General features: G+C 41.2%; 1 protein-coding gene across 1 annotated transcript in view; it reads left to right on the top strand.

Annotated features, from left to right (window-relative positions):
• The window catches only part of LOC127610097 (inositol polyphosphate-5-phosphatase A-like), a 161145-nt gene that overhangs the window by 13581 nt on the left and 121559 nt on the right, over positions 1–26005 (top strand). Inside the window, exon 2 of the mRNA XM_052079831.1 lies at positions 11621–11662. Within this exon, the coding sequence (XP_051935791.1) occupies positions 11621–11662 (42 nt within the window). The remainder of the gene's footprint in view (positions 1–11620; positions 11663–26005) is intronic.

Below are 26005 nucleotides of genomic sequence, written 5' to 3'. Positions count from 1 at the left end.
TGTACTTTGACTGGCACGCTCTCTTTTTATGAATGAAAAATAGATCGGGTCCAACTCATGCGAGGAGCCTTGGAACGTGATACAGGCTCACACAGTTCAGAGACGCAGATGACCAACACTTCTGTTCTTGCAAAATATGATGTATTGTTCAGGTAGAGTTGCAGTATTATGTTCATTTATTATTATTTTATTTTATTATTTACCGCTGACTTTATGAAGGTTCATGACTGTGAAATGGGACTTTCTACACAAATCGGATTAGTTTTCACAGAAACCATAGTCATATCATTATTGAGATACTGTATCGAGCATGAATATATTGGGAGGCTGTTTTTTTTCCCTCCGTGTCGCCTGTCCTTAGTTAATTGGCAGATGGCTTCACGCAAATTGAGCGCTGAACCTTTGACCACATATGAAGTCACGCATTGAATGACGTTTCTCTCGGCAGAATTATTACCAGGCAGCTTGTCGAAGGAAACCTGAAGTCGTTATCGCCCAATTGAATAAAAATAGAAAGAATCATAGATTTGGCTCATTTGTAACCCATGAATTAGTTCTGAACCCGAATTAAAGACAAGAACAACATGTCAGCTTGGTCTGACCAACTGTCAGAGGCAATATGGTGACACAAACATTTTTATGTGAATGTGAACTGTTTGCACAGTTTGAAACTTGCTGCAAGGTGGTGTCATTGTTGTCATAAAGTATTACTATTTGCTACTTGAATATCCCCCTGAGCAAAATTTGCTCTTTAAGTGTGTTGTCAATGCTTTTTGCATGGAAGACATCCAAGAATAACAATCCAACATCTGCTCTCGCTTGTTCACGAAGATATTGAAGCATTGAAGATATTCAAGCGGAGGATCTTTTGTCTCAAGTCCATTTATACAATTTATCCATGTAGAGTCGTTCCTATAAAACATAACATTTCAGGAGCTATCTTTGTCATTTGTGTGGAGTGAAATGTTTAAAACTGCACCTTTTTTTTTTCATTGTTGTTCTGATAAATGTTGCAATGTTTTGGTGGCATTTTTGTTTAGTTTATTTTTGCAACGTAACTGAGTAACTAATTAAAATTGGACCAAAGCTAAGAATTGTCAAACATCAGAAAAAGGACTTTAGGTCAAGAGTTAGATTTTAGAATTTCACACCATGAAAAGAGACAGCAGTCAGATTCAAAATTTTTGCAGCAATTGTCTCCTTCTTCTTCTTCTTTATTATCATCATCATTATGCCATTAATACTTTATTGCATCCAAGTGGATGGTTAGGCTAACAGCTAACACCAAGAACACATCATTGTGTAAAAAACAATATTAACTCATTCAATCGCAGCCATTTTCACTGGAGCAACCCCCTCAATCCCAGCCTTTTACTGGATTTTGACTGATCTTGCAAGGCTCACAGAATATTTGGTTCTAATGCTATAATAAACATGGAGCCTTCCAAAATAAAGTTTGGACTCTCTTCTTTCAGCAGGAAAAAAAAGTCTTTTTCCATTCTTCAACAATCGGCATTACTAAATGGCTAAGTTTCATGAAAATTGCGATTCCTGGGCAAAAAACTGAGAAAAAGAGCTTTTTGTAAAAACATGCATTTCAAGCACGTGAGGCACCACCGCCACCTACTGGTCGCTTTGTTTACATGATTTACAATGCAAACGGCTTATTCTCATTCACAGATTGCATCAGACCCTCTTCTTCTCTATGACGCAAAAAAAAGACTTAGACGTACAAGACATTTTTTTATCCTGGACTTAAATTATCCTCAGAAGAGGATAGTTCGAGTGTGTTTTTTTTTCCCTCTCCCTACCCGTGTTTTCATTTCTGAACTCAGACTGTAAATTTCCCCATTGCGGGACAAATGAAGGATATCTTAATCTTAAGTACGTCCTTAGTAGGCAGGGCCTAATTTAAAAAAGACGTACAAGTACGTGTTGTGGAATGAAAGAGTTAAACTACAACTACTCACTCTCAATGTTGCATCATGGATGTGTGACACTCATGATATTATCACTGCAAAATAAGCGTAACTAGGTTATCGCTTTCAAATTTGATCCATGTATCCATCCATTATCTGAACTGCTTATCCTCACAAGAGTCACCGATGTGCTGAAGCCTATCCCAGCTGTCTTCGGGCAGTAGGCAAGAGTACACCCTCAACTGCTTGCCAGCCAATTGCACTGACCAAATGTACGATAAAAGAAAAAATGCCTTTTTCATTCCACCAAATCCTCTCTAGTATAATGATCATTGTGTTATTAGAAGCACCGTTGTATGTTGTTTTGTTTGCTCATGTTTAAGTGAGGCCAGTATGGGTGTCATGGTCAACAGACACTCTGTAAATCTTGTACTGCGCGTGATCCCACTTTCAAACTTTCTGTTCCGCCGACTGAAATGTGCTCAACAGCGTGTTCTTTTTGTACCTCTTTACATTCTCTCAAGCTTTTCATTGATTCTCTCACAAGTTAATTTGAAATAAAGTCTTCCGGGATGGTGCGCTGCATCTTGTGCAACTCTTGTCCAGGTAGAAATGGTAGCTTCGATATTTTCAGAAACATTTCAGTCAAGTCAAGCGCTCGGGAACTCTATCACTCGCTAACTTGCAAACCTCGAGCAAGTGGGTGGGCAGACTCACCTCTGCATATGTCATGCCGACAATGCCAAAAAGAAAAACTTGAAAGAATAGTCCTTCACCTTCATTTTGGAGCAGGGGTTTTCTAAATCATAACATAATAACCCCTTCATGGTTGAAGTACATTTTAGGTTCATCCTGAAATGTCATCGAAAAGCAAGATGAGTTGTGCATGTACGTCGGCAAACACTTTCTAAGGTTACTTGATGTTTTAATGTGACTTGTTTGATGTTTGAATGTGATGTTTGAAAGTGCTCTATAAATACTGTTGACTTGACTTGACTTGACTTGTTGACTTCTACTTACGTATGTTTTTCCTTTCACCACACCTTTTGCGTTTTTGCGCTCAAATGGTTGCATTTTTGGTTGACTTCTGACTGCAGAGGCGTTGCTGGACGTCGCATTGGAATAACGTCTGTGCATCAAAAAAGAATTATGATGTGCCTGTTGAGTAATACATGGCAGAGGTGTGAGTGGGAGAGCTCACTGCTCACTGTAACGTACAGCACTGTACGTTAATGAAAAGTTAATGGCCAATTTGCTGCAAAAGTTGTTGTTTTTGTGACTCTTCCACAGTCTTGCAGCCCATAGTACAGGGCTTCAACGAACATCTTTGTTGTGGCTGTTGTAATTTCCTGTATTCTGATGACACATGATTTACAGAAATCCCATCTTGTTGCACTGCTGATTCACACTAAAAGGGGTGAAGATGCGTTCATGTGAGCTGATTTACCGTCACATTGACTTTACACCACTACCATTGCATTTGTTTACTGAGTACTGTTCCTTTTTATTTTATATTGTGGTGTGATCAGATTAAGGTTGAGCATTGATGTTATTTTTAATGGTGCATAATTGCCACTCCTCATTTAAATGCAACTCAAAGAGCTTTAAAAAAAAACATTAAATCATACCCAACACTTAAAGATTTAGAAATAACACTGGCATAATGATCAAAACCAGGAAAGGTGCTGGTGGAGCAACATTGGTATTGTAAATGACTGAATGAGTCCATTCTCATTGCTCTGATTTTATCTCCTTGTGAATTGTGAAGTGTTTCATTTGACCATTACCTGGCAAACCACTTGACATCACAAAACTACCTACATATTTGAGACAAAAAGAAAATGTTATAATTTAAGGAACAGCGGTTACTACAGTGGAGAGCTCATCTGGTTACAGGTTTGATCTGGTTACAGGTTATCATTATTGATGCATGAAAGGGTAAAATGCTTTAAGCACGTGAAAAATAATTACGATAGGTGCAGTGATTTTGCGTCTAAATTGAGCATTTGAAGTACTATGCTAGTACTGCAAAGATGCAGTCATGATGTTGCACGTGTTTCGGAAGATCATAGCTTTTAAAAAGCCTTTAATCATTCATCCATCCATTATTTGAATTGCTTACCCTGAGATTGCTCAAATGCCCAATTAGTTGATCATGGTTGACAATGTAGAGGGAGAAATTCCCCTGATTTTTTTTGTGTGTGTGTGTGTGTTACTATCTTTGTAGATTTTGTCTGTTTTCTCATTCAAGCTCATTCATTCATTCATTCATCTTACTAACCGCTTGATCCTCACTAGGGTCGCGGGGGGTGCTGGAGCCTATCCCAGCTGTCTCCGGGCAGTAGGCGGGGGACACCCTGAATCGGTTGCCAGCCAATCGCAGGGCACACAGAGACGAACAACCATTCGCACTCACACTCACACCTAGGGGAAATTAAATGTGTTCCATTAACCTGTCATGCATATTTTTGGAATGTGGGAGGAAACCGGAGCACCCGGAGAAAACCCACGCAGGCCCGGGGAGAACATGCAAACTCCACACAGGGAGGCCGGAGCTGGAATCGAACCCGGTACCTCTGCACTGTGAAGGCGACGTGCTAACCACTGGACTACCGGGCCACCCTACTCGATCAAGCTCATGTACCCATTTTTTTCTTTCCCCAAATCGAAAAAAGTAGGTCACCTTTGTATGTAAAACCACACCTTCAAGTCTAGAGCAAAGTTTAGGCATTGCCTCAGAATTTTAGCTCATAGCATCTTTCGAGGGAATGAGACATTTCTTGATACATCAGCTACAGGCCGGAATTAGAAATCTTTTTAACATTTTAAATCCAGCTAATAACAGGGTAATAATGTGTAGCACCGTGTTATTGTTATGTAGGAAGGTAGGTGAAAATTGTGTTTCGGGCACTTTCGAGATCCTCCTCCATACTTTCGTACATTACCCTCGATGAGGATAACATTTCCCAGGAGCTTATCTCCTCTTTGATGATCCCTACAGATTTGTTCAAAAGAGTTCATAATGAGCCTCTTAAGGCCTTTGCATGCTGTACGATGATTCTGAATCTGACGAGGACCGGCTCATCTAAAAAAAAAAAATTAAAAAAAAACTGTTTGCCACTCACCCCTGCACCTAGAACATTTAGCATCCGGACGCATTTGTATACATCCAACTGATCACCCTTTAGCAAATAAATATTAAACTTTGAATTTTATGGCTGCAGCATGTTCCACAAAAGCTGAGACAAGGTCATGTTTATCATCTGTAACATCATCTTTTCTTTCAACATTGAAAAAACATTTGTAAACTGACAACTTGAATTGCTGAAGCTTTGTAAGTGGAATTCTTTGCTTGATGTACAGATTCAGCCGATCAATAGTCCGGAATCTCCACTGTCACGTTTTATGCTTCATAATGTGCCACACATTTTCAATGAGAGACTGGTCTGGACTACAGGCAGACCAGTCTAGTACCCACAGCCTTTTACTACGAAGCTGTTGTAACACGCCCAGAATGTGGTTTGGCATAGTCTTGCTGAAGTAAGCAGAGGCGTCCATGAAAATATGTTGCTTGGATGGCAGCATATGTTTGTCCAAAACCTCGAAGAACCTTTCAGCACTAATGGTGCCTTCACAATAATTTACCCATGTCATTGGCAATAACACAGCCTCGTATCATCACAGATGCTGGCTTTTGAACATTATGTTCCCAACAGTCTGAATGATTGTTTTTTTCTCTTTGGCCCAAAGGACACAATGTCCACAATTTCCCCCCAAAATTTGAAATGTGTATTTGTCACACCATAAAACACTTTTGCACTTTGTATCAGTCCATCTTCAATGAGCTTGGGCCCAGAGAAGCAAGCGACGTTTCTGGGTGTTGTTGATAAATGGCTTTTGCTTTGCCTAGTACATTTTTATGGCGCACTAATGAATGTAGCACCAATCTGTATCTACTGACATTGGTTTTCTGAAGTATTTCTGAGCCCATGGGGTGATATCCTTTACATAGTGATGTTGTTTTTTTGAAGCAGTGCCGCTTGAGGAATCAAAGTTCACGGGCGTTCAATGTTGGTTTTCTGCCTTTCCACTTACCCGGTACATGCAGTGATTTCTCTGGATTCTCTGAACCTTTTGGTGGACGTTAAGGCTCAGTGGTGGATTGGTCGTTTCCCCAACCTAGAGGGTGATGGTTCAATCCCCGGCCATTGTGACCATGCCTAAGTGTTCTTGAGCAAGATGCTGAACCCCCAGTTGCTCCTATTGCTGTGTCATCGGTTGGTGAATGTGGTAAAGGTAACTGTGAAGCAATTTGAATCCCCCAAGTAGAAAAGCGCTATGCAAGCAACAGCCCAGCTACAGCTTTTTGTCAAAGTGGATTATATTCTTAAGGTATTTTTTTCATCCATCGTTTCTGGATAATTTTTGTTCTTATGGAGTTCGCCGTTTCTTTTTAATTAAAGTGCAACATTAATGTAGCTTGAAGAGGACTACAAAAGAATATGGGACATGTGGGAAAAAAATCAGATTGCCCTGAGCACCCGAAACAGGACAGTTCTTTGACGTAATTTCATACCAATCCAAATTTAGCTGCCCTTCTTTAATTCATAATTGGGTCAGGGAATGCTTCATACCCATCAAGTATAAAGGTCAAACTGAATAAGTTAAAAGGCAAGATTTCGGCTAGTCAGCACAAGAGCGTTTTTGGCACCACAAAAACATTAAAACCTTTTCCATTTGACGAGAGTACTTAGCTTAGCCTTGCTCCTTGCCGTGACAAGGTGTCATTCAGGCTCCTGAACAATCTAGGCTACATTTTATTTTATTTTATTTTTATTTTTTATTTTCATGTTGTGCTTCTACATCACAGAGGCTGTTGTAAAACCTCCTCTCCTCTCACTTGTGTGCATGCTTGTGTATGATTCAAGTCCCATACATGTGATGCAGAATGCGGGATCCTTCCCAGAGAGATGGAGTAACAACACGTAGCAAAATAAGGGTGAGGTCTCCCTCCTTAACCTTGCAATCACCCACGATCCCCTTAGAGATGCTCTCAAACTTTTTACACCAGGTACCTCCTTAAAAAAATAAACGCTTGTAGCAACTCACAAAGTACCATCATTATGATCAACTTAGTGACCAAAATAAAGTTGTCTAGTCTGCCTAAATTGACATACAAAATGGAAAAGTAATATTACAACCAAGCCACGAAAAGCCCTTAAATCACGAGAGGTTCTTTTTTTAAGGGATGAATTTTGGTGCCGACACCAGTCTGAGACAAATAAAGGTTATCTTATCTAATCTTATTTTTATATATAGACCTAGTGCCATTGTTCACCCCACTCAAGTGTCCCTTTAAGATAATTACAACAATCTTGATGTGCTCTTTTTACTTTGTAATGCATTGCTGAAGTAACAGATCAAGACTCGCAACTGGCAGTTACTCAGAAACAAATTACTCTGACTTGGACTTGGGTGCAAAAACGTGAGAGGGTCATCTCTAATTGTAACATGCTTACGAGCAAAATCTTGGGTAAGGCCAGCAGTTATCTAACTACCCAAATAATGCACTCAAGTGGATGCCTGTTCTGACACCCAATTAAAAAAATCACATATTTTCTGGAGGTAACTTTCATTTCTCTTGCCTGCCGTTAGGGACACACCTTTGTGACTTCTGGGATGGCGGAGGGGGGGGGGGGGATATAAACATTGATAGAAAATGTGCACAGAAAACAGTTTATTTCACATTATTAATATGCATCATTTACAGTAATTTAACACATAAGGTCGCTGCAAAATAACGAGTTGTAGTCAGTACCGTATTTTCCGCATCATAAGGCACACCTAAAAGCATTCAATTTTCTCAAAAGCCGACGGCACACTTTATAATCCGATGTGCTTTATATGTGGATCAATACTAGTCGTATTTTAAATCTTGTGTAAAGCGCTTTGTTACAGGTGCAGCGGTTGGGAAAGCTCTGCATCAATAAAGCTGTATTGTATTGTATTGTATTCGCATCAGCATAGCTCCATCGAGTGGATGCTTAACGCAACCGCAGCTACTCTATATCTTCTATTCTATGCACCTTGTAATGAGTGTGCCCTACATATGAAAACAGTTATAAAATAGGTCGTTCATTGAAGTTGTATCTTATACTCCCGAACACCTTGTACAGTGAAACTTCTCTACAATGAAACCTACATGTTCGAAAATACCCCCTAGTGTGAAAAAAACTTCATGCATTCAAGCCATTCCGTTTTATGCTTTCCCCTACAACGAAAGTCCCCCTTGCGTAATACGAAATCCTTTTCTCCACCCTTGCCTCGCAGTGAGGTTCATTACAACGAAAACAAGCCTTCCCGCAAAAGTCAAATCCAACCTCAGCCTGCCACAGTGACTCCTACTGCTGAGCTCAGAAACAGCAACAGCAACCACCACACTGGCTTACACATGCCAGTGCGTATTTGTTACTGCTTGCACGTGATTAGAAATGTCACTTGTAGTTTCAGACACAGCACAAACGTTGCATTGCTTGGTATAAAATGGCTACAAAATGGACCTTTACAGACCAAGGCTCTTCACAATGAGTGAAGAAAAGAAAAGCTTTAACACTTGAAGACAGGATAAAAGTAAGAGAGATGAAAGATGAAGGAAGCAAAGTAAAAGACCTCGTGCAAAAAATTGGTGTAAGTGAAATTGAATGCTGATTGTAAATTTCGCAACTTCTTTCCCTTTTTTTCCTTTTACGCTGGCTATATGAAGTGTCAAATTAAGTGTATGCTCATACTGATGCGCTGTTGGAATAAAAACTAAAAGTACTGTACACATATATGGTTTTTGTGTGCGTTTGCGTTTATGTCTGAGATAAAATTTGCTATCGTGAGAAGTCCCCCTGTTTCACAGTTGTGAGGCAAATTTAAAGTAGTAATTTGAGTCTTATTAGGAAAGCTCATTTGGGGTTATTGGGTGAATTCACAAAATAAATAAATAAACAAATACATAAATAAATAAATAAATCATACAGCATCTGTGTTTTAAGTAGGCCATGAGTCGAGAGAGATTGAAGAGGTGGAGAAAACTAGGCGACTGAGGGTGCCAGATGAAGAGGTGGAGATGTACATGCAGTCTTGGGATGGTAGGGGTGTATTTTTACCTCTCAGCTTGTAGCCTGGCTCTAATTAACTGCAAATTACATCCTGATAACCTGCGAATTGGTGCAAAGTGCCGTGGGTACACACATAACTCTCCAAGGGCAAGTGTCACTCAATGCCTTTTCTATTACCGGTACACTGACTTGCTCTCCGGGGCCCTGGGCCTCAAGCTGGCTACCGCGCTTCCTCTGAGCCTCCCTGGCAAGGTCAACATCTGTTCCTCAGAATGACGGCCTACCAAAGCTGGGTCAGCCTCCATCTGAGCCTGCTGGAAAGTACTGGAAAGTTGTTGGCTCTGCTGCGGTAGCTTTTTTTTTCCCCTTTTCGCTCTGACTTCATATTGACTTCATCGATTATGCTGTCTATTCCACAGATGCTCTTGGACACTTTTAAGACCGTCAGTGGTGTGGTTTTATAGCCTCACACTATTGTCACCTTGTTGTATTTTTTATTCTTGCAAGGTGCATTATGAATGTGCAGAAATATTTTAGTGTCAGGTTAGATCAACAAATTTGGAAATATGGGAAATTATACAGCTGAAGTACAGAAGTACAAAAAAAGGATGATAAATCAATGGAAACAATTTTGCTTGAAATATGATGCTGGTTACCACAAGCAACCAACAACCGAATAAGTTATCTGCATGCACCATTCCGTTAATGAGCACTGACTTACATTCGTGTGATATTTAAAATTACTTTACAAGTGAAAGGAATTGTGAGGCGGTAATTCAGGTGATAATTTACTAATTTTAACATTTTCATGACTCTGCGTCTCAGTCTTATTTTTGCCCTCTATTTCTCATCCTCTGTTCGTGTGACTAATGACAAGGTCCAGTGCTCATGTCCTTATATAGACCAACAGTATGTGCTGTCGGATCAGACTGAAGCTTGGATGATGGTGCATGCACACACAAACAGACTTGCAAAGACTGAAGATAGTTTGGTAAATTGTACCCGCGAAAAAGTCAACATTTTAGGGATGCTGTGTGATGCGGCATTTATTAATGTTGGTGTCGCTGTAGTCTAACGAGAGCGTGCCTGTGTTGTTTTGTAGTTTTACCCTTGGATAGAGGTCGGCATCTTTTGCCCACTCGTTGTCCATTCCAATTATCAATTGATGAATTTAAGCTTCTTAAATCAATGCAGTGTGGTTTGGGGACTGTTGTTGAGATATGGCACAGCCCTATTGCTCATTTGCACAACCGTGAACGTTATGTGGACCAAATTCACTGTTCAACAGGTACTGCTACACTTCCCTATTTCGGTGTCCCATGTCTTCCATGCCACCAAGCAGTAGGTTCTGGATAAATCAGTGATTGAAATATATTAATCCATCATGAATCCTTGAGATCTGCATCGTGATAATGAACATCAACCTTGTTTAGTTTTTCTTACGCTCTTTGAGAGAAAACAGGTATGTATCCAGTCAGAACACAGCAGTTTGACTTAATTTGTTTCTATGAGGAGCATGGTAAACCGCATTAAGATATTAGGACATCGTGCCTGGGTGGTCTTCATACTGGAATAACATGTAAGTAGTGGCAAGCCGTTTATATCGAACAGAGGCCTCCAGCGGGGACTTAACTGACACTTAAGCAACCTCTTAATACCTAAACTGCCACGTCACAATCGTAGAAATCATCAATACCACACAAAATACAATGTTGCCATGTGCATCATCTGGAGCAGTTCAGAATTGATGCAGTATTTATCGAATATTATGACCAAAACATAACCTCCTCCCCATACACACACATCATACCCACTCGACTTGCTGATTATGATTATGATTGCAAGCAAATTGCTCCCGAAATGTTTGGCCTCTCCAAGTTGGCTGGAACACGGTTTGCTCTGACCAACTCAAAGTGGAAAAATAAAATAATGCGATGGAATGAAGAGAATAGATGTTGGAAATTGATTGTTCCAATTTCATAAAACACCGCCACTGAATCCAAGTATGTGGCCATCACCTTGTTAACTAGAATACAGTAGTTAGCAAGTGAGCATGGACATGTCTACACGCACACATAAACGCACGCATGCATGTATACACAACTGCCGCTCGTCAGGCCTAGTTATCGACAGAGCGAGATCTGTCCTTAAATGGTACAAGAGACAGCCCAGGGCCGTGTCTCTCTTTTCCCGTAGCACAGTGGAAATGAAGTCCAGTTCTCAGAATAGCCTTTTAAAGTGGAGGAGAGAGGGGACGGAACGATGATACAAGCAGAGCAAAATAAGGTAAAATAGATGGCGGGAGGAAGCTTGATGGCTTAACTTGAGTAGTTGACCATGAACGATGTCAGGAACTGCACATTTTCCATTGCTTTTTTCCCCCCCTCTTTGCACCAACAAGTTTCTTACCTGCCAAAAGAAATCCTTTACAATTTTAACGGGGAAAGAAAAAAAATCCCTTTTATAATTAGATCTTTTCTTTTTTGTGATCCTGCTTCATTTTTAACCAAATTAGAAAATCACGAACATCAGTGCATGGATAGTGATATGACAGTATTTTCAACTTGTGTAACATTTTGTTTCTTCTCCTTGCAGCCTGAAAATCTTCAGAAAACATGGCTGAGGGAGTTTTACCAGGTATGTATGTCTGGCCTTGACCCTGTGAGCATTTTTGTCTCACAAGCAAGACATGTTTAGGTTTAGCCTGGAAAAGTAGATTGGCTCTTAAATCTTTATCCTCAGGTATACTTTCTGTTAAAGCTAGCTTTGTCTACATAATGGAGTAATAATTTCCTCCATAGAAGTACTGTATTTGCATTTTCAAAGAGATGGAAAGTTACTGTAATTTTAACACAGCCGTGACTTTAACCACAAATTAAAGGCCCCACCCCACACAACTTTTAGTTGACCTTTGTTGGGAGACAGATATGAGATATATGCTCATTTTCAGGAAAGCAAATGTCATGTTTTTATGATATTTTTTTCCCCCTCAAATTTCAAACCGTTCAGAGGTTGGCTTTATTAGATGTCTGTGATATGCTCATGCCCAAACACCCCAAAAGATCAAGAATTCTGAGTACAATGCACTTAACACTCTTCAGTAATGATCCTGGCTAAATGTGCCCTGTTACGAGGAAGCAGTCCTCTCTCTTTCTGATTGGCTTTCTCTCAGGCACATTTTTAGAAACAGGCAGCTCACAAAGATTCTTTTGGTTGTATTATTCACACCAAATGTGTGAGCAGAAACTCGAGAAATGCCATTTTTTGTATGGAAAAGCCAATTTCCCATTCATACATCTGCTTCGACTCCACATTTAATGAATTGTTATTCAGCGAGAATTCATGCTCAGTCATGTAAATCTGTCTGACCGCGTTATCTCCATACAAGCGTTGACTAACCATAACTCTTTCCACTGGAAATGTATCGTGGATGTTGAAAAGTCGACATGCCTGTTGTGGAAGGGCTGGTTTTGTGATATAAAAGAATGAGGCTGAGATAAACCTTTTCTACCATTTAATGTGATCTCTAATCTGTACAACAAATTAAAAAATATTTTCCAGAGTGGAATTAAAAAAAAACTGCTATACAGTAATGTGGTTGTAAAAGTGTGCACAACTTTGTTTAACTGGGATGTGGTTGTGTTCAAATTGAACCCCTCTCTCATATTCAAACTCCTGTGAGTCAGTGCTCAACGGCCACCTTTTAAAGTGCCTCCGATTAACCCCACATAAATGTCACATATTCTAGTATGCATATCCTGGACTTTGTTTTGCTTTCTAGTAGTAGCATAGAGGTTTTGCGCTTACACAGACTTACTGTATCAAAGTGATCTTAATTTGTTCCACTTTGTCTAAGGCCCTTGTTCCAGGTGAAGAAAAACAGCCCAAAAACATGACACAACCACCAGTGTGCTTCAAGTCTTGTGATGGTGTTCTTTCGGTGATGAGCATGCTTGTGTTTGCTCCAATCATAACTTTTTAAAAAAAATTTCAGCCAATCAATTCAGTCTTGGTTATATTAGACCATAAAAACATATTTTCTCATAAGTGTTTGAGAAATGTTATGGTCCGATGAGACCGATCTAATCACGATCTATCACTACTGTGTGTGTGTGTGTGTGTGTGTGTGTGTGTGTGTGTGTGTGTGTGTATATAGTGTGTGTGTGTGTGTGTGTAAACAGGATATACGTGTTTTTTGACTGAAGCTGTCTGTGTCAACAGCATTGCGCAAATGATAGGGTTGCTATGCTGGAGCATTATTTGTCTGTGCTAAATAAGACAAAGTCACATTGATGCGTTTCCATTCGCAGTTTAATTTACAGAAGCTCCTTAGATTATATTTTGCTTTTATATTTGGTTGGTTTGAACACAAAGCTATCATCCGGCTGGGATGATCCATTTTTCACTAACATGCTCCCTCCATGTCTTGGTGAGAGTCAACGTCGGGACTGGAGATTATTTTTCCATTCAAAATCATTGTAAATACATCACAAACAATGTTTCGACAAATGAGGATAAATGAGCTCCAAAATGTGTGTGGACATCTCTATTTAGGCCCACTTCAACCTCTGAAAATATCATAACGATATAACGAACAAATAAATAAATAAATAAAGACCAGGAAGAAAAAAAAAGAAACCTTGTCTGTTCAGCTGTCGGAAGCTAATTCTGCCTCGACAAGCCACAGGAGATGGCGGGCTGCCTCTCTCTCTGGCTTTGGTGCTGCAACAAAAGTTTAGCATCACTAAATATCCGAAAACTATGACTGATCAGCACCAATATTTATATTCACATTCCTACTATTGTCCAGTTCAACCAGAAAAAAAAAATGATGAGCACAGTATTTTTGCTTTTGTGGAGGGGAAGTGATGAATAATTCCAGCACATTGTGCAAATCACTTTTACATTTTCACAGGTTGAAATGTACAAGAGTAGAAATGCACATATGAATTTATGTGGCAATTAATCAGCGATTCAGACACTCGGTGAACATGACAAACCAAGCCAGGAAACAAAACATATTACAATGCATGCCTCCCCACGATGGCATCGACAGGCTGAGATGGAGTATGTGCTTCATATTCATGTAAATGTATGCGTTCCTGAAAAAATATCTTTTTTTTCCATGCTTTGGGTTTTGCTTCCACAAGTAGAAGCAAGCTATAAGTTGCTGAGCCTCATGGCGGCTGGAATTCCCACTCTTGCCCAGGAAGATCCAGTCCACTGGTCGTCACACTCAACAAAAGCCAGACTCACCACTGGCCCCGATTGGGTAACGGCGGGACAAACTATATATAGACGTCTTGTCTATAATTGACAACATATGCTACACATCTATGATTCTTCATCTTTGTGGTATTTTGCTGAAAGCATGTCACACACATGTTATTAAGACACCTGGGAACTGTTTTAAAGTCTAAAAACTAAATAAAATGCAGATTAGGAGATAAATTCCAACCACCACCCCCGCACCAGGCCACTTACACAATTTAAAATTCCCTAATATCTCAGAAAATTCCTCTTTGAGTCTCAAAGGAATGTTACATTTTTGTTCTCCAGAACTGTTTGGATGCTAACTGGTCAAAATGCTGATAGGTATACAAAAAAAATATATAACCTGCACTTTTCTTTAGTTCCTGTTCATTTCCTCAAATTATTTAATAACCCAGGAGAAACCAAGACCCCTTTTCTTCTTTGGAAAATTATGAATTTTACATTAAATGACTGCTATATGTTCACTGAACACCAGAATGTATGTTTTTTTTCAAATATTTAATGCTTTTATCCTAATTTAGGATTTGGGCCAAATTTGACCCCATGGGTTCTCCAGGGTTAAACATGTTTGGACCATAAACCAAATGTAGACCAGGGACCAGGTCTCCATTGGATATGATCCGACTCACCTTGAACACACAATGCTTGAATGACGTCACTCTATTTTCCCTTAAGTGTAAACTTGAATACCATGTCTCATGATGCCAAATATTGCCACAGGGAAACAATATCTGTGTTAAAGCATATTGACATAGTTAGGCGACGTCTCTGACTTTTATTAAACTGGTACAGCGCAGTAGATCTCAGATTAGTTCAATTTTAATCCCAGTCTTGCACATATTGCTGCAAGGTGGAGGGATTTCCTTTTAAAGTACATGTAACATTGCCTTTTTAAGCATCATAGGAATCTTATATTGCTGACTGTACAGAGGATGATTATACATAGAGCTATTAGTTACCGTTTTTCAGCGGAGGTTCATGCCTATTACAATATATAAACCCAATTCCAATGAAGTTGGGATGTTGTGCTTCATATATTAGTCAATGAAAACGGAATACATTGTTATGCAAATCATGTTCAACCTAAATTTAATTGGCTGTATTACAAAGACAAGATATTTCATGTTCAAACTGAGAAACATGATTTTTTTTTTAGCAAATAATAATTAACAAAAATTTTTATGGCTGCAACATTTTCAAAAAAAGCTGGAACAGGGGTCAAGTTTACCAATGTTTTACATTGCCCCGACAAAATTCTTTATTTATTTGTGCATTAATTATTTCATTAATTAGTTGTTTAATTAATAATAATTATTATTTTTTTATATTATTATTTTATTTTTTAAACAACATTCAATAAACGGTTGGGAATTGAGGACCCTATTTGTAGATGGACTTCTTTCTCATGCTTGCCTGATGGACAGCAGAGATCTAGTCTAGTACCCAGACGCTTTTTCTCCGAAGCCACACTGTTGTGTGTGCAGAATGTGATTTTGGCATTGTCTTGCTGAAATAAGCAAGGCTGTCCATGAAATGGATGGCAGCATGTTTCTTCAAAACATGTATGTCAACATTAATGGTGCCTTAACAGATCTTAAATGCTGGCTTTTGAACTTTGCGTCCATAATAGTCTGAATGGTTCTTTTCCTCTTTGGCCCGCAGGACAAGACCTCCACAATTTCCCCCCAAAATTTGAAATGTGCATTTGTCAAAACAAAGAACACTTTTGCACTTTGCAAGAGTCCATCATAGATGAGCTGGTGGTGAGAGAAGCCGGCGGCATTTCTGGGTGTTGTTGCTTCATGGCTTTTGCTTTGCGTAGTAGAGTTTTAAGTTGCACTTCCGCCAAACTGTATTCACATTGGTTTTCTAAAATATTCCTGAGCCCATGTGGTGATATCCTCGACACATTGATGTCAGTTTTTGATACATTGCCACCTGAGGGATCGAAGGTCACGGGCAATCGGCCTTGCTGCTTATGTGCAGTTATTTCTTCAGATTCCCTGAATCTTTTGATGATGTTATGGACCATGATGATGAAATCCTTATATTTCCTGCAATTGCATGTTGAGAAACGTCCTTAAAGTTGTTGTCTTTGGAGTGTATTCAGTTAAGCATAGGTTGAATGTGATTTGCAAGTCATTGTATTCTGTTTTATTTATGTCTCAACTTCATTAGAATTGGGTTTGTACAATGTCTTTATTTATTCGCCCTCATGGTGTACGACTGCGTGGCTGTCCAAACAGTGACTCATCAAGCGTAACCAACGAGGAACAAGAACGTTGATCACAAAAGGGGAGTGTTTGAAATGTGTCCAAGAAAATATTAACCTGTAGATCTTACAGCATGCCTGGCCCTGCCTTTGTCTGTCCGTTCGGCACGCCCTGCCTATTGGACATGGGGGCAAAATAAGTCCACACATTGCTGCATTTGTCTGGTTTTTTTTTTTTTTTTTTTCAAGGAGTTCAATGCCTGCGGGAGTCTGTTTGTGTCTCTGTATTCGTGCGGCAATGATATGCTAAGTGAAGCGCCCTTTTTGACACAGAGCTGCTTCACTGCATTTTTTTTTACCCTCAAATACCAGTTCTTAAAAATATTTTTACAGAGTCATTTTTGGTGGCTAAAAAATTAATTCTGTATTGATACCAGTACGGGCGGTATAATTGAATGGTCTCCTTGTTCAAGGAATGAGCCGTGAATTTGTGCCAAAGTAATACAATACAATACAATACAATACATGCAGATTTATATAGCGCTTTCACAACAGCGGCAGCTGTAACAAAGCGCTTAACAAAACAGTTAACATAATGGTCGCTATAGGCTGCAACCATGGTCAACAACTTCCCCATGTCTCTTCCCTCACATCCCAGAAGACTTTTGACATTATTTCCCGGATATGCAGCATTATAATATTACAATATAACATATGACCAGCTTCCCTGTTTTACATCCCTGGAGCTACGACGTGATGTGTAAGGATCCAGTATGTTAACATGAATCACGTTCATGAAATATATCAGCGTCACCTTCCTAAAATAATAACCTCAATCATATTGTTCCCAAACCATGAAGAACGTACTGTATGTTGGCAATTTGAGCAGAAGTGGCCAGCATCCAAAGTTTTTGTTCTTGTCAAAATGGGACTTGTGCTATTATTTTAAAAGGGTGACGATATGAAATGGCGGCCCTGTGGACGAGTGGTTAGCGCATCGACCTCACAGTGCAGAGGTACCGGGTTCGATTCCAGCTCCAGCCTTCCTGTGTGGAGTTTGCATGTTCTCCCCAGGCCTGTGTGGGTTTTCTCCGGACACTCCGGTTTCCCCGCATATTCCAAAAACATGCATGGCATGTTGATTGAACACTAGTTGTGAGTGTGAGCGCAGATGGTTGTTTGTCTCTGTGTGCCCTGTGATTGGCTGGCAACCGGTTCAGGGTGTCCCCCACCTACTGCTTGAAGACGGCTGGGATAGGCTCCAGTATGCCCCACGACCCTTGTGGAGATAAAACGGTTTAGAAAATGGGTGGACGGATGGATGATACCAGTTCTTGGTAAAATATGAAGATAGAGTTATGAGATTTGACGCTTGCAGAAAGACCTCCTGTAATCACAATTTCTGAGTCCTGAGCAACTCAGCTGCTAAGATTAGAGTATGCAATTCATAGATTTAAAAATAAGCACACCATCACTTCCTATAGTGTATGTTATTCTCCAGAAAAAGTCAAGTAGCACTGAAAAAAACCTCTTGCTGTGAGGAATGATCCAGCTATTCAAATGATGGGTCAATGCACATTCAGTGCATTGTACAAATGATGCAGTGGTGATGTGAATTATAATTTATTGCCATATCCTGAACAGAAAATAGTCCGTTGCCTAATAGAGCACACTTTTTCATTCTTGTTTTAATAGAAATAATTGCGTCTCACATGAGCAAGCCAAATCTGTCTTGCTCATTCATTCGATTTTCAAATAAAACACAATATTGAAAAAAAAGGACCGTTCTACCCATCGTTTGAAGGGTAACGCCACTTTGTAATTTAAAGATGTTCGAGTAGTTTTGAAATGTGGTGCAGTCGGACCTCAGCCTCCCTGGTAAGGTCTATTCAGGGGTGCTGGAGAGGAGGGTCCGTCAGGAAGTCGAGCCTCAGATTGAGGAGGAGCAGTGTGGTTTTCGTCCCGGCCGTGGAACTGTGGACCAGCTCTACACCCTTAGCAGGGTCCTCGAGGGTATGTGGGAATTCGCCCAACCAGTCTACATGTGTTTTGTGGACTTGGAGAAGGCGTTTGACCGTGTCCCTCGGGGAGTTCTGTGGGGGGTGCTTCGAGGGTATGGGGTACCGAACCCCCTGATACGGGCTGTTCGGTCACTATACCACCGATGTCAGAGTTTGGTTCGCATTGCCGGCAGTAAGTCGGAATCGTTTCCAGTGGGGGTAGGACTCCGCCAAGGCTGCCCTTTGTCGCCGATTCTGTTCATAACTTTTATGGACAGAATTTCTAGGCGCAGCCGAAGCGTTGAGGGGGTCCGTTTTGGGGGCCTCAGTATTGCATCCCTGCTTTTTGCAGATGATGTGGTGCTGTTGGCTCCTTCAAACGGGGCTCTCCAACTCTTACTGGAGCGTTTCGCAGTCGAGTGTGAAGCGGTTGGGATGAAAATCAGCACCTCCAAATCTGAAACCATGGTCGTCAGTCGGAAAAGGGTGGAGTGCCCCCTCCGGGTCGGGGAGGAGATCTTGCCCCAAGTGGAGGAGTTCAAGTATCTTGGGGTCTTGTTCACGAGTGGGGGCAGGAGGGAGCGGGAGATCGACAGGCGGATCGGTGCAGCGTCTGCTGTGATGCGGACGTTGTATCGGTCTGTCGTGGTGAAGAAGGAGCTGAGCCAAAGGGCGAAGCTCTCAATTTACCGGTCGATCTACGTCCCAACCCTCATCTATGGTCACGAGCTATGGGTCGTGACCGAAAAAACAAGATCCCGGATACAAGCGGCTGAAATGAGTTTTCTCCGCAGGGTGTCCGGGCTCTCCCTTAGAGATAAGGTGAGAAGCTCGGTCATCCGGGAGGGACTCAGAGTCGAGCCGCTTCTCCTCCACATCGAGATGAGCCAGATGAGGTGGCTTGGGCATCTGATTCGGATGCCTCCTGAGCGCCTCCCTGGTGAGGTGTTCCGGGCATGTCCCACCGGGAGGAGACTCCGGGGAAGACCCAGGACACGCTGGAGAGACTATGTCACCCAGCTGGCCTGGGAACGTCTCGGGATCCCCCGGGGAGAGCTGGAAGAAGTAGCTAGGGAGAGGGAAGTCTGGGCTTCCCGCATTGTCTGCTGGTCAGGCAGCATCTCGGCCCGGGACAGAAAGAGACTGGAGCGACTGGTCAGGAAGGCCAGTTCTGTCCTGGGTTGCTCCCTTGACACTCTGGAGGAGGTGGGCAACAGAAGGATGCTAACTAAGCTAAAAGCTATGATGGCCAGTCCCTCCCACTCCCTCCAGCCCGCCCTGACAGCACTTGGTAGCTCCTTCAGCCAGAGACTGTTACACCCGCGCTGCAAGAAGGAGAGATACCGACGCTCGTTCCTACCGACTGCTGTCAGGCTGATGAATAAAAAATAACAATCATAATAATAATAATAATTAAATGATGTGAAGGTAAATTGTAAATAGTACTGCGATTTATCCATTTGTGTTCATATTGTATTTAATTGAAAGATGTTTGTTGTTGTTTTTTTTTTCTCTTCTTCTTCTACATACATTCTTGCTGCTGGAGGCTGTAAATTTCCCCATTGTGGGACAAATAAAGGATATCTTATTATCTTATCTTAAAGCTGTTGCCCCCGCGACCCGGCCCCGGATAAGCGGTAGATGATGGATGGATGGATGGATGGATGGATGGGTGCAGTCGGATTTTGGTAAAGGTGGAACACTGCATAAAATGATGATTGTGGGTCCTTCATCTGTCTCGTCAATAGACTCCGCCTCCCATTGCTGAAACACATTCTCAGTGACTATTACCCACTAAGAGCCGAGATCATGAAGCAGTGTGAGACACAATCCTGTCTTAAAACCACAGAGGTGTTTGAGTCTAAGATTAAGTTGTCTTGAGGTTATGAAAGCCCCGATTATAAAATTACACGTGTCTGGAATCAAAACTGCATGTCTGATGTTTCAAACAAACCATTCCATGTCAAAAATTGAAAATGAATTCAACAAGTTCTGATTTATATTTTTTGAAGGCAACTAACTCAACCTCCATACAAGTGAATGCAAGGGACTCCCACCGATTAAAGATGGCGAGGCTCCCTCCACTGGTTATTTACCGATATCTCTATGGAGAAGATGACAAGACGGGAAGGTCGATAATCATGCGTAATGCCATAAAACGAACAAAAAATTGTCACCGAAAATCATGTGGACGTCTCTCTTTAATCTCTGAAACCACTATTATGAGCTGAGTAACCATTCGGTGCTTTCCTTGTCGATGCTTAGTGAGCACATATGGAGAGGTAAATGTTAAACGTCCGGAAAATCTAAAATATTGGGTCAATGGTTCTTATAGTAGCAGCGGTTAAAGTGGGCAAAAGTACAGACGTCCAGAAACATTTTGGTACAATGATCTGCTTATAAAGTCAGTTGATTGAAGCTTGCACTGGTTACCGATGTTACACTGTGGAACAAGCTTACACATTTGCAAGAAAGGCATAACATCTCCTTATGTTTACATAGTCGGAGGGAGAGGGAATGCATGAGAAGAGCATGAAGAGGGAGAGGGAGGGGGAGAGAGAGAGAGAGAGAGAGAGAGAGGTGCCGCCTGGGTGATTCAGGCTGGCCTGCATGCCAGCTCTGTGCTGCTGCTGACTGACGTCATGGAAAAATGCACGACTCTGAACTTGTGCGTTGCGGCCGGGAAAAATAATCAGCAGCAACTCAAGTAAAATCAGCCGCGTGAAGTAAATTATCACGGTCTGTGCATGCACAAAACTCTTATTGTGCCCTGTGGCCAACCATCAACCTTCTAGTAACATAGCATTTCTTAGAACTGTGTCTTGACTATTTTTGGAAAAAAAAATCCAAAAAGGGCTGAATTTTTTGACAACGGTAAAAGTTGTCGGGTTCACCGACTTTGTAGCAACAACCAGCAGGCGTTATGTTACTCTGCCTGCACTAATGTATCAAAGAAAAAAAACAACAACAGTTTGTATTGCTGATGGAAATATTGACTTTTAAAACAGCAATATACAGTACATTGAAATCGTAAGTAGTCCATAGATGCTTTGGGCTTGATGGCACAAACTGATTGCCTGATGTTTACCTCGTGTATTTCCTGGTAGACACTAGAATTCATTTTTCTATTATCCACAAGTATCAGAACAGCCCAAGACCGTCGTGCTGGCGCTAAAACAGGTGGCATGTCTTTTAAATTCTCTGTTTTTACACCAGATGAAACATGACGCTCACCTTCTGAAAAGTTCCTTACCTTTTTAGTCCACATGGATGTTTCTCTAAAAGTCTTGGAGATCATCAAGACAAATGTGAGACAAGCACTGGTTTTCGTTTTGGAACGCTCAATGTTGCCATTTTTGTCCAGTGTCATTCTTATGGTTGACTCATGCTAAGAGGGCAGTGAATCAAAACGTTTGTGAATTTGTGGATGAGTTGTTGTTGCTCTCTGGGAATAATTTTGTTTGACTGAGCACTCCTAGGAAGGAGCTCCCCCTGCTGCCTGTTTTCCCACTTTGCGGAAAATGGCTCTGACTGTGATTTGCTGGAATTCCAAAGAATGACTTAGTAACCGTTTCTAGGTTGAGGGATTTCAGCGACTTTGCTTGTACAGTCAAACCTCGGTTTTCGTCCATAATCCGTTCCAGAAGGCTGTGTTCGAAAACCGAAACTTCGCTGACGGTAATTTGTTCTTGAATTTCTTACATAATGGCAAAATGCATGTTTTTGAGCTCCTGTAGCCTACTCCACTCTGATGGTTACTAGTTAAGTGATTTCTCTATTCAACAAGTATGCTGACATTTTTGACCTAATGTGCCCAGTTCATTAAAACTCACATCTCCAAAAACTGTGGTTCATGACAGCTGACCTTTGATTAACAAGTTTGGGAAAGTGTCGACTTCTCAGGCCATATACAATGAGGTGGTGGGACGGATCCCTGGGCCTTGATTTTGGCTTGTTTTCATGATATATTCCCCCCCCCCCCCCTTAATAAATAGAATAATCATTTGGAAACTGGGCGGCCCGGTGGTCAGTGGTGAGCGCGTCGACCTCACAGTGCAGAGATCAGGGCTTCCTGTGTGAAGTTTGCGTGTTCTCCCCGTGCCTGCGTGGGTTTTCTCCGGGTACTGCGGTTTCCTCCCACATTCCAAAATCATGCATGGCATGTTGATTGAACACTCAAAATTGTCAATAGGTGTGAGTGTGAGTGTGAGCGTGGATGGTTGTTCGTGGCTGGCAAATGGTTCAGGGTGTCCCCCGCCTACTGCCCAATGTCAGCTGGGATATGCTCCAATAACCCACCCTGACCCTTGTGAGGATAAAGTGGTCCAGAAAATGGATGGATGGATTTGGAAACTGCATTTTGTATTTACTGTGCTTGCATTGTATTGGCTTGACAATCTGAAACATTGACCTGTGTTGTGTGCGCGTGTTATTTTCACAAATTATTCATCGGTCTAACGTGTTCAAAAAGGTTCTCTGTGACGATGCAATGTTAATGGTTGAACAAACATGCTGGGGTTTTTTCCCTCGGGTCTTCTCAAAAGTAAAAAAAAAAATAGACAAGGGGTGCAAACACTTTTTCATGGCATTGCATGTAGTTCCATTTTACACCGCTGAAAATTATAAACACATTTCTAAACGTCAAGCACGTCAACCAGCGTCAATCACAAGTGAGCACATTTGCCTTTGTAAAGGTACATTCTTTAATACAGCTCTTGGACGGGATCTCATTATTTTGAACGTTGTCAATATGTTGTTTCTGGTCGACGTGTATTTTAAGCGTGACAAGCAGATGTTGTCAAACTGTTCTTTAACACCAAAGAGAGAGAATGCAATTAAAGTTGGGTCTCACACTGAAACACAGCTGCTTAAAAGCAGCTGGATGCACGTCACATTCAATCAACGTGACTGACCTGGAGGCCAATAAGGGAAGGCTTGCTCATTGTGTATGTGCCCTTCGCGGTTCCTATGCAACGTCCTGGAAAATAAACAAGACCCACTGTTAAACTCTGTTTTATCGACTTGCAACCGTTGTAAAGGTCACGGTGCCACCCTGTTTCAACCTCTGCTCCTCCTTCAGATATTGATAAACTTGTAGACTTGTTGTATATGCCAACACAGATGAACTGTGAGGGAATTCCTCAGAAGAATGGAACTCAATTCTTTCTAAGACACACTTGGATGGCAGATATGCAATGGCTGCCTTAATGCCTTCAACCTCTTTCACTATTGACGATGCAATCATGAAATGGCGATTCAAATCAAATGGATCTTTAACCTGATGCCAGCTCCAATATCTTGTGTGAACTATTGTACAATAATTATGTGTTCATCTAGGGCTGGGGTCGGCAACCCAAAATGTTGAAAGAGCCACGTTGGACCAAAAAAAAACAAAAACAAATGTGTTTGGTGCCGCAACAAATTAAAAGCCTCAGAAGGCAACACACGCTGTATGTATCTACACAGTGAAACTCCTCTACAACGAAATCGAATCAACGAAATGTTTGCAGCAAGAAATTTTTCACAACAGGGCGTTTATCACTGAAGCAAATTTGATCTCAGATGTAAGCACCCGTGGTTGTTTTTAGCATGCTAACAAGTAAAGCATTCGAGGAAACGTTCGTTTATTTGAATGTCCGTTGAGCCACGGGACGCTTCGTAGTCGTTGATGGCCATAGTTAGATCTTGAAGGCTAAAAACCTTATGCTAACTGTAACGCTAATGAGAGAGAAGTGCTCCAGTTAGCGTAAGGTTTTTAGCCTTCAAGATCTAACTATGGCCATCGAGGACTACGAAGTGTCCCGTGGGTGTTTTTAAGCATGATAACATGTAAAGCATTCGAGGAAACGTTCGTTTATTTGAATGTCCGTCGAGCTATAAGCAATTTACTCTGAGCAGCTAATCGAATGCTATGGTTCTAGCTTCAGTATCTACACACATAGACAGTGAGGTCCCTCTTGGCCAATCGGAGGCCAAGATGATGCTCGGTAAGCCAATGGCAGAGCAGCTATGAGTATGTTGAGTCCAGGAAACTCGCAGCTGTGACCGAAATAAACATTGTTCACTATGTAAACCAGTGTGATGGTTGCTGTTGCCTTTTTTCGAACGTAGTAGAGGTCGCTGTTGGATAAGACTTTGTTGTAGTGAATGCCTTCGCGAGGCTGGAGCAGAGAAAATGATTTAGTATAATGCAACAGGGGTTTTTTCGTCGTACGGGGGGCAGGAGAATGGGAATGGTGAATGGTGTTAACTTTCGTCGCAGAAGTGTACCGTTTTAAAATGCTTCTCTGGGTCCTTCAGATTGCCATTTTTTGCCAGTTTCCTCGTGAATGGGACACGAAACGCCGTTTCTTCTTACAACAGCCACCTGCCGTCGCCGGCTGTGACGCAAATCTTCATTGACAGAAATGTTGAAATGTAACATTTATTCTTTTATTAGTTGGAAAATGTTAAGAATGTTTGTCCTTCTACAGAAACCATATTCAAACAAAAAATATATTTTCGTTCCCCCATCTTTTTCCATTTTCAAACATTTTAAAAAGCTCCAGGGACCCACTAGGCGGCGCTAAAGAGCCGCATGCAGCTCTGGAGCCGTGTGTTGCCAACCCCCGATCTAGAGAATATGACATGCTCAACTGTCGAGTCAATGCAACAGTGGGCACAGAGTCCATGTCAGCCAACGTCAACTTAGTCTATTTTTATAACCATGCTATGATTTAGGACAAATTTGTAATATATGAGTTCTATTCAAATGAATTACTCACTAAACATAACATGTGAGATATTTGAATCATAACAAATGTAAGGTAAGTCGTTTCAGGCTGACCATGTCTATTGAAAATGTTGGCGAAAAACAAATTGACTTGGTGCTTGTGTGTAAAGGCCTTGGGTAAATGGAGATCCGGCACTGTTGTGGTAGGGTAAATATTGATTTGCATTGTACCACACTCTTGAATACAACCAAAATTTGCATTTGGAACTTGTCTGCACCATCACAGGCCAGTGATTGTGAAGGGTCCCTGCATCCAGACTTGTAATGTCCAAATTGCTGAGATGTGTGTTGGAGGTCACGCTATTGTGCTTTGATGTAGTCTTGTTATAAATAGTGTTTATGTATGGCAACTCTGTTAGTTACAATGTGGATGGATACAGTTGTTTTTGGTTGTAGAAAAAATAAAAACAAACAATACCGTAATTTCTGGACTATAAGCCAGTACTTTTGTCACACACTTTCAACCCTCTGCTTATTTAATGATGCGGCCTGTTTATAGATTTTTCCAATGGCCACCATGGTGCGCTTGAGCAGAAAAGGTAACGGTGAGATGCTATCATGTATCACAGTGAAAATAACCGGCCACGAGAGGGCACACTTCACCTGAGTTTTGAGCTGGACTGCAATCCAAAAGCTGTGTGGCAGGGTCTATGATAGACTTGATCAACCACAAAGTAATTTTTATGAAGGCTTTATTCCCGACTGAACATTGAAAATAAAAC

The sequence above is a fragment of the Hippocampus zosterae genome, chromosome 11, assembly GCF_025434085.1.
Source record: "Hippocampus zosterae strain Florida chromosome 11, ASM2543408v3, whole genome shotgun sequence".
Classification (NCBI taxonomy): domain Eukaryota; kingdom Metazoa; phylum Chordata; class Actinopteri; order Syngnathiformes; family Syngnathidae; genus Hippocampus; species Hippocampus zosterae.
Note: the sequence above shows the minus strand (reverse complement) of the source record. Positions and strands in the feature narration are given on the sequence as shown.